Source organism: Sebastes umbrosus, chromosome 9 (genome assembly GCF_015220745.1).
Source record: "Sebastes umbrosus isolate fSebUmb1 chromosome 9, fSebUmb1.pri, whole genome shotgun sequence".
NCBI lineage: Eukaryota > Metazoa > Chordata > Actinopteri > Perciformes > Sebastidae > Sebastes > Sebastes umbrosus.
Window position 1 is genome coordinate 3,019,195 of NC_051277.1, and position 20,194 is coordinate 3,039,388.

The following is a 20,194-nucleotide window of genomic DNA, read 5'->3' on the forward strand; positions in this document are numbered from 1 at the left end:
CTTTCATCATTTTAATTGCTAAGCAAAGCATCAGAGACAATCTCTCTGAAGGCAGATCTACTAAATACCTTCAGATCATTCTCAGAAGCTGACTGATGATTGGTTCGCAGGAATTAAGACGACCGATTGTCCTTGAATGGATCTCCATTGAGAAGAAAATCCAAACTAAAGTGAAGGCCACGAGGTCCATCGTGATTCAGTTCAATATGCAAACACACATTTATCATCACTGTTAAAAGCAAACTCCGGTTCAAAAGGCAACGAGTGGTAGGGGAGAGGTAAGAGTGTAGAAAACGTTCAACAGAAACATCTCTGGACATCAAAGGGAAATAAATACAACAAACTATATTCATGGTTAAATACAGAACATTTAGGCTTCAATTAGCCGAGTTAATAAAATCCTGTTTACATTCTTTAAAGTCACAGGAAAGATCTCCGTCACTTCTTTTAACTCTCGGGACCCGATTACACAAAATATTACATTCTTTTAGTCGTTTGAAATATAATAATCATCTTCAATTGACTTTTTATTAAAGATAGGGTCGACGATGTTGGAAAGCTAGCAGAATTACCTCCACCAAGGAGGTTATGTTTTCACTGTTGTTGGTTTGTTGGTTTGTCCGTTTGGAGGATGACTCCAAAAGTCTGCGGTGGATTTGATGACATTTTTTGGAGGGGTGGTGTGTGGCACAATGAACAATCCATTAGATTTGGGTGGCGACGTACATGAAACCTGCCTTGGCGGAGGTCTGCGCTCTCCGAGTGCACTTCTAGTTTGAAAGTAGCATCGCCTCAGGAGATCCGTCTAAACCCCCCCAACTCATCAGTAATGGATCGCTGTCGGGGTGTAAAGACCATTTCAACCAATAGAATGAATAGTGTAGACTGAAGAACATCGTCAACCCTGCCTTTAACTCTCACACTCGCTGTTACTGGAGTTAGAGATGGTTCAGAATATGACCTTGGAACTTGTAATTTCTTTTCTTAGCATATTCACAGAAAACACTACTGATTATTCTCGTCATTACCTACAACAGCAACCCTCTTTATCCATATTCAGCCTGTTTCCTCACATCAGTAAAACAATATTTAGCAGATTAAATGTGCTGTTGTACAGGTTAGTGCAGGGGTCAGCAACCTTTACTGTCAACAGAGACATTTTAGGCAAAGAAAAAATTTGTCCGGAGCCGCAAAACATTTGTTCGTTGTGATGAAGGTAACACAGTTTATAGTATATCAGTCTAATGCAGTGAGGGCCAAAGAGACAATGTACTGAGGAGTATTAGGGCCACATTGAGGGAAAAAAACATCTGAGATTTACAGAATAAAGTCATAACTTTAAGAGAAAAAAAGTCGTAATATTGAGAGAATAAAGTCATAAACACGTAAAATTAATACTTTATAATACTACGACTTTTTTCTCTTAAACTTATGACTTTATTCTCGTAATATTATTACTTATTCTCAAAATCTCTTTTTTTCCTCAATGTGGCCCTAATACTCCGTCGTACCGTCGTACCATAGACCTACAACAATGATAAATAAAAATGAAAATGTAAACAGAAAACAGTTATACATTTCCATTTTTAAAAGTCCACAGGGAGCCACTGGAGAGGAGCTGAAGAGACGCAGGTTGCTGACCCCTCTACTAGTCTAAGAGTAAGGTACTTGTGTTTAGCACCGTGTCACTTCCATCTTCTCGGGTCCTCCTGGTTGCATCTCTCCTCACGGCCGTCTCTTATTATCTTTGCATGCAGCCATCTTTACATTCAGTCCGTCCCTCTGCCTGCATGCTGATCGTCTGTTCTCAACATTTCTATTCAGGAAGCACAACCTCATTCGTCTCCGTCCCTCCGTCTTGTGTCTGCCACTCCGCCCCGCTTCCCTCATCCTCCTCTTTCTCCGTGTTGATCTGTGCCACTCCCAGTCGGTAGAGAGCATCCCTGATCACCACCTCCCCGGGCTGGCAGGCCTTCACCACCTGGTTGATCTGCTGGCTCACGATGTCTCTGCTGGTGAGGAAATCCACTAGACGGTTGTAAAGGTAGTAATAAGCTGTGTTGTTGAAAACCACGGGTTGCCGCCGCGCACGGCTCACTGAGTAACAGTCCTCCGAGTTCTCTGCAGAGTCGTTCTCGGCTCCGTCCGTCTGCTCTTTCTGCTCCGCCTCCTCGTCATCCTCCTCCTCTTTCTCCAGCTCGGCCGTCGGGCTGACGTAGGGCTCCAGATCTCTGCAGAGGACCATCGAGTGGTGCTCTGAAGGAAGAGCAGAGGGCTCCTCCTGGGCTGCTCCGGGAGGATGAACCAGCCAGCAACTAGATGATTTGGTGATTGGGTGGACCTGCTGGTTCTCTGCCACCAAAGACAGGTCGGCGCTGTACGGCTGGTCTTGTAGCTCAGCGCACGATACAAACTAAAGACAGCAACACACTATGAGTCAAATATACAGTATGTATACAGCATATATGAGACATCCAGGTTTCTTGATCTAAACAGATGTGCTGTATTACAGGTTGTATCTGTGAATCAGTGGACACAAAAGGCTAAGGCTAAGCACAAACATTCAGAAAACAAGACTGAAACCTGCGATCACTGTCTCAGCTAGCGTGTTAGTTCCTGCTTCAGGCCTCAGTACGTTCTGTGACTTCTTTCCCTGTGGTGTTGGTGTTGGTGTTGGTGTTGGTGTTGGTGTTGGTGTTGTTGTTGTTGGAGTCTGTGATTAACTGCTTTCCCTCCCTGTGTCCCGGGATCATCTGCCCTCTGCCTCAGCCAGCCATCCCCTCCTCCCCACCTCCCTTCTCTGTGGTTTTACAATAAATAACCTACAACTTCCTCTTGTCAGTGTCCTGTGTCTGGATCCATGCTCTCTGATCATAACACTAATTAGAAATACAGAGAAACCTGTGGTTCATATTAATATTATAATCAGTTGAGAAACACAGAACATTCTCTGAACTCATATGTGAATATACCTGTAATATTTTATAATAAATAAATACAGATGATTGGATTCCATTTCAATCACCCACCTCTGGCTTCTCGAAAGGGTCAGAGAAGCAGCCCTGGTTCCTGCCCCACATCTGGGTCGCCTGTTCCGGGTACTGCATGTCGGCACAGAGCGCCACCTGACGGGCGCAGTCGCTGACGTAGACCGGGGGCCAGTAGCGGGAGGACAGTAGAAGGTCTACGTGGTCTCGAGCCGTCTCTCCTCTCACCAGGCACTTAGAGCCGCACACCACCTGGAGACACGTACAGGAGAGACACTGAAACCCCTTTCAGAGGTCTTAACACCTGCAGGGGACATTTGAGTTTGGATTTTCACTTTGCTTAGCTAACATATTTGTTTTTCATTTATAACCAGGGGCCACACGGTGGTGCGGTGGGTAGCAACCCTCTTTGCAACCCTGAATAGGAACAGTGGTTACAGATAATGAATGAATATATGACCAGGCTGTTGTTGTTTTTACCTTATGGGGGCAGACCTTGGACAGCTTGCCGGCGGTGGTGTGTGGAGGGGGCTGTGGGGCCGTGGAGAGGCCACCATGGACGAGTGTGTACAAGGAGATCAGGGAGGCCAGCAGCTCATTCTGACACGGGGCGGGGGGGGGGGGACAGAAAGGAGGCTTTTATCTAATCAAACAGTAACACTCGTATTCTAGCTACTGCAGGGGTCAGCAACCTTTACTATCAAAAGAGACATTTTATGCAACAAAAAAAAAAAAAAATCTGCCTGGAGCCGCAAAACATGTGATCATTGTGATGAAGGTAACACAGTTTATAGTCTAAGTATATAATATATAAGTCTAATGCAGTGAGGGCCAAAGAGACAATGTACTACGGAGTATTAGGGCCACATTGAGGGAAAAAACATCTGAGATTTACACAATAAAGTCATTACTTTAAGAGAAAAAAAGTCGTAATATTACGAAAAAAAAGTCAGAACTTTAGGGGAAAAAAGAAAATAACACGTAAAATCACTACTTTATAATATTATGACTTTATTCTCGAAATCTCAGATTTCTTTTTTTTCTTCAATGTGGCCCTAACACTCCATCATACCGTCGTACCATAGACCTACAACAATGATAAATAAAAATGAAAATGTAAACAACAAAAAGGAGCTGGAGAGGAGCTGAAGAGCCGCAGGTTGCTGACCCCTGGTCTAGTACTATAATGTCAACATGTTTACATCCAGTCATTAACACTCACTCACACATGCCTACCTTAGTGGAGTCTGGGGTGATGCTCGCCCCGCAGCGCTCCAGTATTGTTCTCAGCTCGTCCTCGCTGTGATCTTCAATCTTGTCGAGTCTCAGCTGACCATCATGGATGAGACGCACCAACGCTGATGGATCTCCTACAACAGATGACGAGAACCATAAGTTTTTATGTCCCACATAATGCCCTGTGACCAAATTAAACTTGTTATATATAAAACATATTACTCGTAGAATTCATGAAACAATGTAAATCTGTACTGCATGGGAGGATAACTTAACAAGTGGAACACTCGCATGACATCTGCATCATCATACCATCCATAACAAACAAAGCATATATAATCCCTCTGAATTAATCGTCTTCTTCCATCTCATTCTCTGTGGAGCCACATCTCCCTCATTTCAGACTCAGAAAGAATATCCTCCACATTTGCTACTGAACATTTCCACAGGATGAACACATCGTGGCGTACCTGAGGGCTGCTCGGTGTGTGACGGGACCTTGTCCTTCTCCGTGTTGATGACGGTGGGACTCCTCATCAGTGGGGGAATGAAGGGAGCGATGATAGAAGCGTCCACTCGTGTGATCGGGATGTCGGTGGGGAAAGTCGCTTGCTCGATAGCCTCGCTTTCCATGGTCAGCCAGAAGTCGTCCACGTGCACCTCATCGGAGACTGAAACCTCAGGCCAGGTAAACTGTGGACAGGATGAAATGTGCGTAAGCATGTAGAGAGGTGGCTCGACTCTGGATAGCACTACTGGAACTAAAACCCCGTACTCCTGCAGCATAAAATAAAATTGAGCCAACCATTGAATCATAGAGTTTTGGAAATGTTGAAAAAGCAAAGTCAGGATATAGTTTCAGACATACTGTATGATACTGCCCCTGCTAAACAGCTCTAAGTATGATGCCATACACTGATTTTTCTCGCTCTCACCTCCACATTCTTCAGCTCCAGTACGTTGTTCGCGTATCGCTGTGCAATCTCCAGTTTGGGAGCAACGCCACAGACGCCGCAGATCATGTCGTTGTAATCACGCACAGTCAGACACTCAAAGGCCCAGTAGCCACTCAGGAGGAGCTCTTGAATGTGAGACAACTCCTCCGGACTCAGAGCGTGGACTGATGCAAGAGAGGGAAGACACAATGAAATTCATGAAAAACACAACATACTGTAAAAAAACAGGAAGATGTTCATAATACCAGATTAAACTAGAACACAGCTGCAGAATTCATATGTGTGTGTTTAGAGTTGAATCCAGTGTTTTTACCAGGGTGATTGGGGGTGTGGTCTAGTACGGTCCTGGCTGCCTGAGGAGGGGGTTGGCCCAGTTTGATACCAGCCCTGATCTTCAGAAACAGGTCGATACTAACTAGCAGTCTGTTCCCAATGTTGAACAAACCTGGAACAAAAACAAAAATCAACATCTTAATTCACAAAGATGACAACGGGCCAAATGAAGATTATTGGCTGGTCTTCATCAAACCTCAAACATGTAAAACATTTAGAAAACATGTTCCTAATAAATGAGTCTTAGAAGGCAAAGGGGTGGAAAATGAGTGACAAATGAATAATGCAAGAAAAAGGGGACAAGTGCTTTTTACTGGAATCTTAAGATATTGTATATGCACTCATAATTCATAGTTGTGGTGCCCCCTTTAGGCCAGTCAGAGAAGTACTGATTGTAATTGATTGAAAGTCTAATCAGCAACATTTTTGCAAATGCAGAAGCTTCCACCTTGAAGCAATCAGTGAATGATACCCAGAAGTACACCCATAATTTCATCTGTTGTGTTTGAGATATTAATATAACAAATACAGAGCAGCTTCTGACATGGTGGAGGACAATGAACCAAGAGTAATGAGAATGTGTGAGGATTCAGAAGTTGACGCTTGATGAAAAAGCAGCTGAATAATGTATAGGTTGTTTGTAAGTGGTGGCGTTTTACCTGGATGCAGGTCAGTGAAGCTGTGCAGAGCCAGACACTGAACGTTGAGACACACCTTGAGCTGAAGAGTGGCTGTCTGGATCAGCGTCTGAGTAAGCAGCCAGCAGTCCTCCTGTCCTGCGACGGTACTAGGATGTACACATGAGAGCATACATTAGGGAACTGGACATCAACACAACACGCCGTACTAAAACCAGAAGCAGGATCGTTAGAACAGAGACACCCATCTCCTCACCTCTGATCTCCTTTGAAGAGAGGGAAGTTACACAGGCCACAGTGAGTAGCCGCTGATTCATAGAACTGAGGCCACCCAGACTCTACCAGCGTCTCCGTCTCCACGCTGCCCTTGTGCTCCTGGCCACACGGCTGGACCAAGATGATCTGGAGGCTGTTGAGCTCCTGGATGAGGGTCAACGTTTCCTGGAGCTCAGTCTCGCTCTCGGGAATCTGCAGGGAACGGTGCAGCAGCTGCAGGGTATTTTGGCGCTGGACGTCCTTCTGAGCGGGACTCAGGGCCTGGTGCGGATCGAGCAGAGTTCCAGACTGAAAAAAAGGAAAAAACGAAATCCACATTAAATGATATAAAAAGAGAGTTTTGGACAGATCTAGATGATGACACCTGGAAGCCTTGGAGAGAAAAATGTAACTCGACATGAAAGGCCTGCTGTCATCAGTCTTGAGTCGAGATCTATGGATGCTAAGAAGCAACTGCTCAGGGATCCGAGAGGTACAAGATACAGCTGGAAACTACTCCTAAGAGCCTTCACCTTTGCTCCCTTGGCGTTCTTCTGGGTCAGCTCACAGCCACATTTAGGGCACACTGCCGGTTTGTGTCTGTTCTTGTACATGTAGTCACAGGACGGGTTTTTACACCGACCCCTTCCTCGTGCTGTAGAAAGCCCCAAATCCTACAGAAATAATAAAAAAAATGACCCACAAGTAAAGAAAATAACCGGATATTCAGAAACAAATTTACATTAGAAAGGAACATTTTGTGTAATTTAAATAAATAAATGTAAATTGCACAGAGAATAGTAGTATACTGACGACAAAGCTGGAGACGGTGTGTTGTTTGAAAGGCACGAATGACACGATATTGACTCTCTTATCAGCCAGAGAACACACCGGCTGGTTTCCATCTGCTGGGACAGAAGAATCCTACGGAAAGACATGCAGAAAGTCACGATATTGGACGAAATCTGCATCTTTGTTGTATTTGCGTGTTTCCCTAGGTCAGGGGTTCAGCAACCTTTACTGTCAAAAGAGACATTTTAGGCAAAAACAGTTATTCATTTCCATTTTTAAAAATCCACATGGAGCCACTGGAGAGGAGCTGAAGAGCTGCATGTGGCTCCGGAGCCGCAGGTTGCAGACCCCTGCTCTAGGTGTTTGTGTTTGCGTGTGTGCGTGTGTGTGTGTTAACCTGCTTGGCTGCGGTTGTCGGGACTGTCTGGCCGAGCTGCTTCAAAGTGCTTGGTTTGAGACCTGAGAGACTGTCTGGAGGCACTGTGGTTAGACAACGACCACATGAGAGGAGAGCAGAGACCTCAGAAAGTGCAGCCACTTGTATATATATTACATATCACTTCCTCTCTGTATAATAAAGGTATAATAATAAGCACTGACTGATCATACAATATCCAAACTGAAAGGTTTAATTTAAACATTTAATCAATATAATACAAATAAATATAATCAGATGATGCACAGTACCGCCGGATGATTTGTTGTTGTTGTTGTTTGCCGTCTGAAACTTTCCTTTGTCAGGTGGGACAGTTATGATCTGGAACAAAGCACGGCCTAGAAACACAAACACAAGCCAGAATGTAAACCCATATAGTAGTAACACTGACAGTAGGATATCGCCTGTATGTTTTATCTCACTTGTGTTATAGTAGGCAGGAAGGATGGGCCTCACAGGCCTCTTCTGAACACTGGCATGGCTTCTGTCTTGACCTTGGACTGTCGCGCCCTGAAGGTCGTCGTCTTTCATCAGTCTACTCAGTGACACAGGGAAAATCAAAAAAAAGTCAGATACACTATTATACTTCTTCATTGTCATGTGCAACATTCCTGTTCACTGTGTAAACCTGATATAAACCTACTGCACTTAAGCACCGATCTGCAAATGGTGTATAGCACAGTTTTCACACACCTGTCACAGTCCACATGGTCAACATGCTATCATGGTCCATGTAGCAAACAGAACATACTTAAAACAAACTGGTATTAAAAGATCACGGGTGCTCACTCTGTTTGTTCCTGCTGCTTGGTGCTGCTGCCCTCTGGTGGCGTTCCAGCTGGAACTGCACGCTGCTTTCTGGAGCGCCGTTGAACGTGGCCTTCTTTTTTGCTCCCGGTGGTGTTTGTTTTACCGACATCAGCATTCCCCTCCTGATCCGGGGGAGCTGTGGGTCGGCAGCTTTCATCGGTCTCGGTTTCAGCTTTCTGTGACAACTGTTTAGACGCAGCTTCTTTCTCTTGTGTCTTCTTTGCCTGTTATATACATGCAGCCATGGTTAAACAGTTCAAATTGGATATTCATATATATACGATTGAACATCCAAACTGTTTGTGCAGATATTGCTCGACACTTACAGCAGGTATCCACTTTCCACCCAAGTGGCTCCCACATTCAGGACACTTTGGCGGCTTGTGGCGGGTCACATACACAAACGAACATCCAGGATCTAGACACCTCCCTCGACCTCTCCGGGTGTACGTCTTCACAGACTGCAAAAAAAGAGCAAAACATGGAGGTTCATGTCTCCTATTAACCCCCCCCCCCATCATCTTAAATCTATATAATAACATTCTCTGCATGCTATGCTTGCCAATCTCAGTATTGACATTTATAAGGTGGATGAATAATATGGGTGCTTACCATTTTATAGGAAGGTTTGGCACTTAGTTCTGTGCTGGCTCCTACAGAGACCATCATCAGCGGGCCCACAGAGCTGACACCTGGCAAAGACTTGGGCTCTAGCAGGTTCTGAAGTGATGGACAAATGGCTTCACTGCATTAGTTAAAACACTTCTTTTCGTGATTAAAATGGTCAACAATTCATGAATAAATGAAGCTCATTCTGCTAAGTGGTAGAGGGACATTTAAGTCTCACCTGGGTGGGCACGATGGCGACCACCTGTGTCGTTTCCCCCTGTATCTGCTGCACCATCGCCCCACCGTAATAACCACTACCGGCAAGTCTCGCCTCATTTCCTCTCAGCGTGACCCCGTTTGCTGTGAGGCCAGCAGAGCCCTGTGAGACGCTGGCATCTGTGGAGGCAGAGGAAGAGGGAGGGATTCCTCTGGGAGCCGCGGGATTAGACGTCACTTCCGTTTCCTCTGCTATGTCGTCGACAACAATGGGCTCCTCAGAAAGCTCCACCTCGCTGTCCAACCCGAGAGTTGTGAACTGGGACACTTGGGTGAGAGAGACGGAAGGCAGGCCTCCCTCCGCCGGAGAGTCCAGAGACTCCACGCTCACCTCTGGCTGAGAGCCTCCCAGCTGCTGAGTTGAGGAGCAGCCTTTAGACACGAGGAAGTAACTGGCTCTGGGGAGGATTTTGCGGAAGCCTGGCAGGTCTTTGGAGGGGCTGGGAGATGACTGCGGAGAAGCACAATCGAGAACATTGTTCATGGCCATCCACATGTCCATCACTTTAACACCAGTGAATTAGGCTTTATCCCTGCTGTGGTACTTGATACTAACGGGTCATTCCGTTCTGACTTTATCTGTCGTTACATGAGCCAAATGTATTAATACAAAGTCGACTACATGAGTGCTCTGCAGTGCATAATGATAAAGAAGGACTCTGATATACTTAACAGCCAATACCATATCAAGCACTCCATCGTGGGCAAACCTTTTAAAAAGATTGGCTTAGGCTGTCATCAGTAATTTACTGCTGCAGGCTGTACCGACGCAACAGAATGTACATTATTATCCCTGCAGGTAGCAGAGCTTATTAAACAGGAACATTCATGTAACATCTGACTTGTTTATCATAGTAGGTTCAATTTATCATTTCTGCAACTCATTTTGCAATCTTTGATCATTTAGGTCAGGGCTCAGCAACCTTTACTATCAAAAAGAGACATTTTAGGCAAAGAAAAAAAAAATAACCTGTCTTGAGCCGTAAAACATGTGATCATTGTGATGAAGGTAACACAGTTTATAGTCTAAGTATATAGTATATAAGTCTAATGCAGTGAGCAAATGTACTACGGAGTATTAGGGCCACAATGAGGGAAAAATAAAGCCCTAACTTTACAAGAAAAAAGTTTTAACATTACGAAAATAAAGTCAGAACTTTACAGGAAAAAAAGGCTTACTGTGTCTATGCCCTCCTTCTCAGACTTGGCCTTCTCCAGATAGTAGCCTTTCTCAGCCACGCTGAGTCTTCTCCAGCTCTCACTGATTCTCTTGTTGATCTCGGACTGTGGTAGATTGGGGATTTCCTGTTGCATAATCTGATGGACATCAAAGTAGTACAGCAGGTAGGCAGACCTAAGACAATCAGTACATGACAATGGGGGAGACATTTTAGATTTTTAAGAGACCCCGATCCCTGTTTAAAGGTCCCATATTGTAAAAAGTGAGATTTTCAGGTCTTTAACATTATAAAGCAGGTTTAAGTGCTTTATAAATACTGTTAAACGATCAAAAAGCTCAATATACGGAGAAATACACACAGCCCGTATTCAGAAATTGTGCGTTTGAAACAAGCCGTCAGGATTTCTGTCCATTTGTGATGTCACAAATATACAATATTTAGACCATTACACGGTTTTAAACGTAAACATTCTAAATGTCTCCCAGTTTATTTCCTGTTCCAGTGTGTGTAAATAACATCAGCTGACAGGATGTAAACATGGACCCGAGCTGTTGCCTAGCAACGCAATTATGTTGCAATTCCATTGCAATTCCGTTGAAATACACTAAATGGAGCGTTTCAGACAGAGAGTAAATACAGGTATATTCAGACAGACAGTATGAGGAAAAAATTCGTTTTTTGAACATTACAGCATGTAAACATGTTCTGGAAGAAACACAAAATACAAGTATGAACCTGAAAATGAGCACGATATGGGACCTTTAAGAAAGGGTCATAATTAGTGTTGTGATATTGTAACAGCTGTGTGTGTACATTACCTGGGCTTCTTGGGTTTCTCAACACTGTCTTCTTGAGCTTTGCTCTTCCTCTTTTTGGGGGTCGTCCCCTCCATCTGGCTGTAGTAGCTCTCCACCTCCTCGGTCACTTTCACAACCTCAAACACCTCCACCTTCTCCATGATCTCTAAAGATCTAAAACTTAAAAAATATTGTGAGATTAGTTGGTTTTTCATGTTTGAACCTTCATTAAAGATAGAGTTTATTGCAGGGATGTTTCATTGCATTAGTTTTAAAGGGACTGTTTGTAACTTCTTACACGTATAAATCACCTGGGTCGGTGTCCCATGCGCGCTCGCATATACACGCTCGCATATGCACGCTCGCATATGTGGCTACGCTGTTCAGACTCAGACTCCAACACAAACTACACGGAAGCACCAAAACCGCAAAGTTCTATCTAGTGAAGCTTGTCTGTTAAACAGTGTTGGTCGCGGTCGGAGGACGCGGGGGAGACCGTAGCTTTGGTCTCCAGGACCGGAGTCTCTGCTGAACTCTGCTCCTCTGCCTGCTTTCCTTCACTCAGCTTACTCCACCTCACGTGCATGCTGCTCACTCCACACTGCAGAAGAGTTAGTTTAGCTCTGAGAATATCTAGTGAATGTACAGTGGACGTTTGTGCAGAAATAACTGCTGCAGCTCCTCCAGACCAACAGAGGTTTCCCGTGTCTTGTGAAGTGACGGGGCTCTGCAGAGAGAAACGTTATCGTCTCCGACCAAAACTCCGGCGTCTCCCCCGTTCCCTCCGGCCGCGGTCGGGAGACTGAGGCAGGAAAAGCCAACACTAGGATCAGCATTGATTCATGGAGAGACCTCCGTCTGGTCAGCTAACATTACTGCCAAGCAGCTGAAATATAGAGTGATATTGTGCTTTTAGCTGACGTGTGTTTCCTCACTGTTTTGATTTCGATGCTCGTTCATGTCTATGTAGAGCGAGCACAAGCGCCAGCAACAGGACGCTGACTATCGTTGATTTAACGGCCACAGGTGTCGCTGTTAACAAGACATTTCTGATTCTTACAAACAGTCCCTTTAAGTGAAGTTAGGTTTATTAAATATATATATTTTTGTTGCATAATACTATGCTTTCAACACCCTGATATGTAGATGTTTCAACAAACACATGATTGTGCATGTAGTTTAATGACAGCACTGGATTTCTGAAGTTTATTATAGCTCAGTGGGTAGCTATGCATCAGCTGATGAGAGGTAAACAGTTTGTCTAGTAAAAGTCACATAAAGTAGGATAGAGTGACTTTATGCACAGAGAACATAGCACTATAGTGTCTTAGTCTAAATAATGGAAACCTGTCATGCATTGGGCTCTTATGGAGACTAATAGAGCTCTAACATGTTAACAGCTCTGCTCCTCTCCTGCTCCAGCAGCAGGTTTGATGCTCTCCTGCTCCAGCAGCAGGTTTGATGCTCTCCTGCTCCAGCAGCAGGTTTGATGCTCTCCTGCTCCAGCAGCAGGTTTGATGCTCTCCTGCTCCAGCAGCAGGTTTGATGCTCTCCTGCTCCAGCAGCAGGTTTAATGCTCTCCTGCTCCAGCAGCAGGTTTGATGCTCTCCTGCTCCAGCAGCAGGTTTAACGCTGTGTGTTTATACTGCCTCTCAGTTATCCAATGAAATGCCTTCTTATTGAAGCCTTACCTACGACGACCCGAGGCTCATCAAACCGGCTCCGAACGACCTCTAGGAGGCGCTGACAAAGTCAAGCGATGAGTCGACTATAATTACTGCTGTAATCCGTCTATACTTCATATTAAAAACAAGGGTTTTCGGTGTATTAATGTCGTAAAGAAGCTTCAGATTCTAGTCGACTTGTAAAAATAAAAACAACATGGCGTTTGTTGCTATGGTCTGCAGCCAATCAGAGAACAGAATAAACCAGAACGGACCAATCAGAGAGGACGTTTTTGACACGTGAAAGCAAAGCGTGCGTCCGTAGCCTTCTTCTTCTTTGGTGTTTATTGGCGGCTGGCAAACCAGCTTAGAGGCGCATTACCGCCGCCCTGTCGGACGGGAGGGGAGCAGGAAAAATAATAATAATAAAAAAATAAAAAACTATAATTATTATTAATAATAATAATGATAATAATAACAATAATAATAATTAAATTCTCTCCATTATTCCTGTTGCTCTTCAGTAATTAATCAAAAGATTGTGTACTTTCTTAGATGTCTTTCCTAGCAGATTCCCCATTCCATCATCTACTCCTGATAGCAATTCCCTTCTTTCTTTGTCATATATATATTTTTTTTTTGTTTCAAAATGTCAGTATATATAGTAAAATGTAATATAAAATTTAAAAAAAACAAAAAAAAACAGTGTTTATTTTTTAATTTAATTTTGTTTTTGTTTCATTTCTGTTGTCCTTTTATGTTTGTCACAGCTCTTTGTTTATATTTTCGCCATGCTTCTTTTGTATGTAAATGATTTTAATGTTTTCTGCTGTTACTATGTATATAATAATATAATAATATAATAATATAATATGCTTTCATTTTGAAATAAAAAAAAAAAAAATTATATTTCCCCCCACTGATGTTACATTTATTTATCTAGCTGACGTTTTCATCCAAAACGACTAACTAGCAATTTACCTCGAGATGAATACAGTTATATTATATTATATTAGTTTATCTCCTAAAACAGCTCAAATTAACAAACACTATAACCCAGACCGAACCAATCGAGCTACAGCAGATATGTGTCCCAGGCTTATGAGCCGAACACCGATCATCCTCTGAGCAAAGATGGCGAATGACAAGGTGAGAGAGTTACTGAGCTGTCTGCCTTTAAATGTGTTTATCTCAGGTGTTTCTTCAGATGACAGCACCTGCCAGACAAGGACGAACAAAACCGCTTCTAAATCAGTGAATCGATCCCCGAGCCGGTTCAGTGATGATGCTGTTATTAGATAACTAGAGAGCTGTTTTGTTATGAAAGCTTCTGCGTGGTAGATTATGTCAGTAACTAACTTTAGTCTGTGTTGTACAGGAGCTCAGCTGCATTAACGTTGTATTTGCTGCTCTGTTTCCTTTAACTAAATGTGATGCTTTTATTTCAGGATCCTCTGAAACAGCTGAAAGACCTGACGCAGCTCAAGAGTCAGCTGGAGGAAATCCAGAGGCGAGTAGAGAACGAGGTTTCTGTAGGAGTTCCTCAGGTAAGGTGTTATTAAAGGTCCCATATTATAAAAAAGTGAGATTTCCATGTGTTTTGATTATTATAAAGCAGGCTTAAGTCTTTTATAAATACTGTGAAAGTATTGAAACACTCAATCCACAGGGAAATACACACAGCCCGTATTCAGAAATTGTGTGTTTGAAACAAGCCGTTTGGATTTCTGTCCATTTGTGATGTCACAAATATACAATATTTAGACTATTACTCAGTTTTAAATGTAAACATTCTAAATGTGTCCCAGTTTATTTCCTGTTGCAGTGTTTGTAAATAACATCAGCTGACAGGAAGTAAACATGGACCCAAACTGTTGCCTAGCAACGCAATTCCATTCAAATGCACTAAAACGGAGCGTTTCAGACAGAGGGTAAATACAGGTATATTCAGACAGACAGTATGAGGAAAATAAAGTTGTTTTTTTTAACATTGCAGCATGTAAACATGTTCTAGTAGAAACACAAAATACAAGTATGGACCTGAAAATGAGCACGATATGGGACCTTTAAAATGCATTTCTCCGCTCTGAAGGTGATGGAGTTTATTTGTTTAGTTTTGTCTCAGGACTTCCTTAAATATCCTCTTATGATTATCTTGTGTTATATTGTTGAAAATATTATGTTTTTATCTTGATAAATATATATATATGTATATATATGTATATATATATATACATATATATACATTTTATTTACCCATCTTTATGTCCTTTTTCTGTGCTGAAAATGTATGTTATTATTTCCTTGCTCTTGCAGGGAGGCTCAGTGTTGGGATCTCCGTTTCTGAAGGGCTTCCTGGCCGGCTATGTGGTGGCCAAGCTACGTTCCTCTGCCTTCTTGGGAGTGCTGCTGGGAACAATCACCGGCATATACGCGGCACAGAACTATCAAGTGCCCAACATTGAAAGGACCGTGAAAGACTTTATGAACGGCTTGAAAAAAGGACCAAAATAATTTGGTTTGCTCTTCGTCAGTGACACAACGGGAACAAGAGAGAGAAAGAAATACTGTTGCAGCTGCTGTGTTGTCAGTGGCTCGTGACGGACCAGCCTTCAAGGTTTCTGATGTTCTGAGGATATGATGATAGAACTGGACTTTCATTCGGGACTCAAAAGTAAATGACTGCCTTTTTATTTGCATTTTTTTCCGGGTTCATTTCCTCTTGTTTCTGTGTGATGTTAACACAAAATGTAAGACTTTGTGCCTACAAGGTTTTAATGTTTGGTCCATTAGATTTCATAAGTTGTCCGCTGCCTGGAGCAGTTATCTAAGCATGTTAGATTTTGAACTGGTCATTTGGAAAACAGGCAGTAATTCCTGCAAATGTCTCCTACACTCGTATTATTCCTTTCAGAATACATAGTTACACAGAGAATAGTGCATCTAAGTATTTTATAATAGACATTTAAATGGTTGAGATGTATAGCTATTTATTTTTTAAATAGCCAAACAGCCAGGGTTGTTTTGCACTATAATTAGTATTAAGATTTGTTAGAAATTAAGTGTTTATTTTGCGTCATTGAGGATGATTGTGATCCAGAATGTGGGGCCCAGTTCCCCGGCGAGGATTAGGAGACGGTGGGTGAAAAGGGTTATGTGGGGAGTCCTTTTTGGGCTGATGGTCCTCATCTACGGCTCTCATGCGCCACTCATCGCTCTCACCAAGGTAGACGGTCACGTCCCTTTCAACCCCTCATCATGTGTTGTCATGACTGAGTTATCTAAACTCTTGATTTCTCTAGCGACTCTTGTTCTAACTGGGGGCACATCCGCCTTACGCGCTCCTCCACCTCTAGTCCGTGTGACCCCCTACGCTGTCCCCGCTGTACTCTACGCCCTCAACAACAACCTGGTACTTCTCATGCAGGCCTACATGGACCCGAGCTCATACCAAGTCCTATCGAACCTGAAAATTGCCTCCACGGCCCTGCTGTACTCCTTCTGCCTGGGCAAGAGACTACGGCCTACTCAGTGGTTCGCTCTGGGGCTCCTCATGGGTGCGGGGGTGTGCCACAGCTACAGCAGCCTGGATCTAGGGGACCCCGAGAGGGCCGAAGCTGAGGGAGCTCCCAGGCTTCACATCACAGCTTGGGGGCTTTTCCTTGTGCTGGTGTACTGCTTTGTTTCAGGGCTGGCAGCAGTTTACACAGAGAGGGTGCTGAAGAGCCAGAAGCTGCCCCTCAGCTTGCAGAATCTCTACCTCTATGTGTTCGGCGTGGCCATCAACGGGCTCTCCTCCTTCTCCTTCGTTACAGCTGAAAAGAGCTTTCTGGAGGGATACTCGGGGGTGGTCTGGGCCATCATAGCAGGACAGGCAGCCAACGGCCTCCTGATGTCTGTGGTGCTCAAGCACGGCAGCGGGATCACCAGACTGTTTGTCATTTCCTGCTCCATGCTGGTGAACGCTCTGTTGTCTTGGGCCATCTTAGGGCTGCAGCTCACACCTTCTTTCCTCCTACCCGTCTCGTTGATTGGACTGGCAGCTTACCTTTACTACAGATAGTAAATAACTCGACCACATTGAACTCATTACAGTCTACCTGGACTTCTGTTTCCTCGTCTTTCAGATGGGATTTGTTTTCTGCCTTATATCTGTTTGCCTTCAGAAATCCAGACTTTTGATTTGTTACCATATACCATATTATGTTTGGACATTTATGTCAGCTGGAGGCTAATTTGACATCATATTTTAGAATATAATTTATAATTCTGTCACACTGATGAAAGTCAAATAATAATGCAAGTCAGGATTATTATATCTTCAGCTCAACATTTCTGAAGAGTGCTGCTATTACCGTTTTGTTTTGTATTTCATTCTCTGCCAAGAACAACGTCAAAGACAATATCAGTGTTATAAAGTGTTTTAATGATTACAAATAAATTGTCAAAACTATTTTTTATTTCTCATGATCTACATTAAGCACACTCATTCATAAACATCTTCTAGTCATATTCATGGCTGTTGGGATAACCGTTCAGCCGTAGGATCACCTCGCACAGCTAGAGCATCCTTTAACTCTCCCAATGCTGTAAAAGAAAAATAATATGTTTTAAATGTTGGTGGGAGGAAGAATCATGTCTTTTTTACTTCTTAGTAAAAATACAGAGGTTAGGAAAAGTCCTATCTATAAAATATAGTAACAGCCAGTCTGGTAGAGGTTAAGGAACAGACAGTATGCAGACCTTTACGGAGTTGTTTGTTGTCAGTCTGCAGCTCCTGGTTCTGGGCAGACAGGTAGACGGCATCCTGCACGGCTTCCAGCAGCACGCTCCTGTATCTGCCCTCCGACATCCTCCGCTGCTCCTCACTGACCTGACGAAACACTCGGAACACCTGGAGAGCAATAAAACAGACACCTATTTAAATATTTGTATTCACTTTTTTCTTGTGTATCCCTGATATGAGGTGTTATTATTTTTTTTATTACATTCATTACTGTTCCAGTTTTAGATTTCATTTTTGAGAAAGACTTTGCTTTAAAGATTTTTTATCAGAATTAAAGTGTGTTCCTTAAATACAGACTGCAGTGAAATGTGGACTACAGTTATGACCTAAAATGCCCTCCTTCATGCTCTGAATCAGCCGATAGCAGCCCCCCAGGGGGGACGAGTCAGTGCTGCATTACATCAATCATCATAGTTAATACCCATCATCCATTGTATTCAACATTATAAATGTATGTATATATTGTTTTCATATAAATCTGAAATGAGAAAGCGATATAGTAATTATTTTAAGTGAGAACCATCTGGACGCCCAATTAAATGTTTGTGTAATGTGTTACACATTTAATAGATTCAGTTTTGGGTTATGATGATTTGGGTCAAACAAAAAGTGAAACATTCCCATAAAAAGTTTACTGGCAAGTTTATGTAGAATCAACGTTTGCATATATACTGAATCATTTATTCATCTATTGGTAAAAGAGACTAGTACACACTAATAGAATGAAAATGTGACATTATCTGAATCAGTGCTCTCTCTCACTGACACAACAAACCTGCAGGCTCTCCTCTCGGAGACAATGCAGCTCTGTTTGGTGTTTGTGATATTGATCCTGCAGGTCTCTCTCAGCCTGCTGGGCTTCAGCGCGCAGGGCCTCCATCTGCAGCACCAGGACCCGCCTCTCTCTGGTCAGCACCAGCAGCTCTCTCTGGGGGCCTTCTGTCTAGCGGAGGAATGGATGAAACCATAAAATATGCAAGGGGAATAACAGAATTAAGTTGCAAATGCAGTAGTTTCCCACTGCCCCTGCACCATAAATCCAGCCCTGCATTAATTCAAACTGACTCAGCATCCTCAGCTGAGATAGATCACAAACTGAATAATGTTAAACAACAGCGTATCTCGTTATCTCACCGGTAGCTGTTCCTGTGCCAAGTCTCTCTCCATCTTCTCCACCTCCTCCTGAATTAATCTCCCGTGGTCCTCCTTAAGTTGCCTCCTCCGTTCCTGAGCCGTGCTGTATTCCAACTGAGACTTCAAATTGGCAAAATAAATGAGTGAGTGTGAGTTGCCCTCTCTCTCGCACATATAAATCTTGTTAATATTTTAAATGGGGTTGTTCACAAAGCCTTGTAAACACGTTATACAATCAGATGTACAGGAATACAATATCATGTTTATTAGATGGAGTGCATTACTTGTTGGCAGAGGTCAGATTTCTCTGCAGCAGCCCCGTTCTTCAGCGTCTCCTCTCGGAGAGACTCTCTCAGCTGCTGGATTCTCGCTACTCTCTCCTGCACTTTCTCTACGCTCCCTTTTCCCTCTGTGGATATGAGAAACACACATTATCATTGATGTCCCCTATATATATTTATATAAACATATTAATACCACAGCAAATTACCTCTGATGTGTTCTCCCATTTCCTGTTTCAGTTGGGACTGTAAATATTTCATTGTGTCTGCGCCCTCTCTGCGGTCACCGCTATGTTGGGTCCGACCACTCTGTGGAATCAATGTAAAACATGGTGCTTCATTTCATTATGTCTGGAGCAGAACACATAATCTGTCATCATTGTATTAAACTTGTGTGGAACAATTTAGGAACCTGTGTTTTGCCTTTAATCTTCTTTGACTCTTCCCTCCTCTTCTCCCACGACTGATTTTTCACAATCTGTTGGAGATGGAGATCACAGATCTATTAGTCCCTACAGAAGATGCACTGTTTCGTTCTAGGTTTATTTAATGAATTACCTGCAGGTTTTGGGTCAGCTCTGCTAGCCCGACGGTGTTGTGAACTTCACTGTCCCCCTGTGACATCATCGCGGCTCTTCGATCCACGATGTCACCTCTGATCTTTTGCTCGGTTGCCCTTGGACACCAGCGATCAACAGCGACCTTGGTTACCAAACTTCTGGCTTTCTGGGCCAACGCTAGAGCGGAGGGGGTCTCGTCATCTAGAAGACCTGATGGATAAAGACAGTCATCTTCTATGCTCAAAGGATTATGGGTAAATTGGTGGTGTGGCTGGGCCCTGCAGAGGACCACTTACCTTGAGGGTGGATACAGTAGATGAGGACCGTCCTGCTGTTCCCCGTTAAGGCCTCGTTCAGGAGGAAAGGGAGGATCTTGTCACTCGTCGTGGCTTCACATTGGGGTTGATCCACAACCTTCAGCAGCGGGCTGACTCTGGAAAAGTATTTAGAAATATGTATTAGG

The 20,194-nt window shown here is 43.4% G+C and overlaps 4 protein-coding genes across 5 annotated transcripts; 2 read left to right on the top strand and 2 right to left on the bottom strand.

Annotated features, from left to right (window-relative positions):
- Positions 1-1,519: 1,519 nt before the first annotated feature.
- Positions 1,520-13,258, bottom strand: hmgxb3 (HMG box domain containing 3). Its single transcript, XM_037779538.1, has 21 exons — positions 12,998-13,258; positions 11,328-11,486; positions 10,508-10,682; positions 9,291-9,779; positions 9,056-9,163; positions 8,770-8,904; positions 8,423-8,667; positions 8,056-8,168; positions 7,885-7,971; positions 7,595-7,677; positions 7,219-7,329; positions 6,939-7,079; positions 6,407-6,714; positions 6,172-6,299; positions 5,493-5,624; positions 5,159-5,343; positions 4,694-4,916; positions 4,224-4,357; positions 3,468-3,587; positions 3,030-3,239; positions 1,520-2,413 (listed from the first exon to the last, which is right to left on the bottom strand). Exons 2-21 carry the CDS (start codon positions 11,465-11,467, stop codon positions 1,817-1,819), a joined length of 3,864 nt encoding a protein of 1,287 aa, XP_037635466.1. The 5' UTR covers positions 11,468-11,486; positions 12,998-13,258; the 3' UTR covers positions 1,520-1,816.
- A 792-nt stretch (positions 13,259-14,050) lies between these two features.
- Positions 14,051-15,512, top strand: LOC119494055 (SLC35A4 upstream open reading frame protein). Of its 2 annotated transcripts, XM_037779682.1 has the most exons (3): positions 14,051-14,119; positions 14,419-14,517; positions 15,287-15,512. In XM_037779682.1, exons 1-3 carry the CDS (start codon positions 14,105-14,107, stop codon positions 15,482-15,484), a joined length of 312 nt encoding a protein of 103 aa, XP_037635610.1. In that variant the 5' UTR covers positions 14,051-14,104; the 3' UTR covers positions 15,485-15,512. The 2 variants fall into 2 exon arrangements, with proteins under 2 accessions (XP_037635610.1, XP_037635609.1); XM_037779681.1 differs by lacking the exon at positions 14,051-14,119 and having other exon boundaries at positions 14,323-14,517.
- A 303-nt stretch (positions 15,513-15,815) lies between these two features.
- On the top strand, positions 15,816-17,423 carry slc35a4 (solute carrier family 35 member A4). The gene has a single exon (XM_037779635.1). The coding sequence runs from the start codon at positions 16,056-16,058 to the stop codon at positions 17,031-17,033; it is 978 nt and encodes a 325-aa protein (XP_037635563.1). The 5' UTR covers positions 15,816-16,055; the 3' UTR covers positions 17,034-17,423.
- A 60-nt stretch (positions 17,424-17,483) lies between these two features.
- On the bottom strand, positions 17,484-18,766 carry LOC119494904. Its single transcript, XM_037781128.1, has 3 exons — positions 18,532-18,766; positions 17,720-17,864; positions 17,484-17,557 (listed from the first exon to the last, which is right to left on the bottom strand). The coding sequence occupies exons 1-3, from the start codon at positions 18,634-18,636 to the stop codon at positions 17,484-17,486; spliced, it is 324 nt and encodes a 107-aa protein (XP_037637056.1). The 5' UTR covers positions 18,637-18,766.
- Between the last annotated feature and the right edge of the window lie 1,428 nt (positions 18,767-20,194).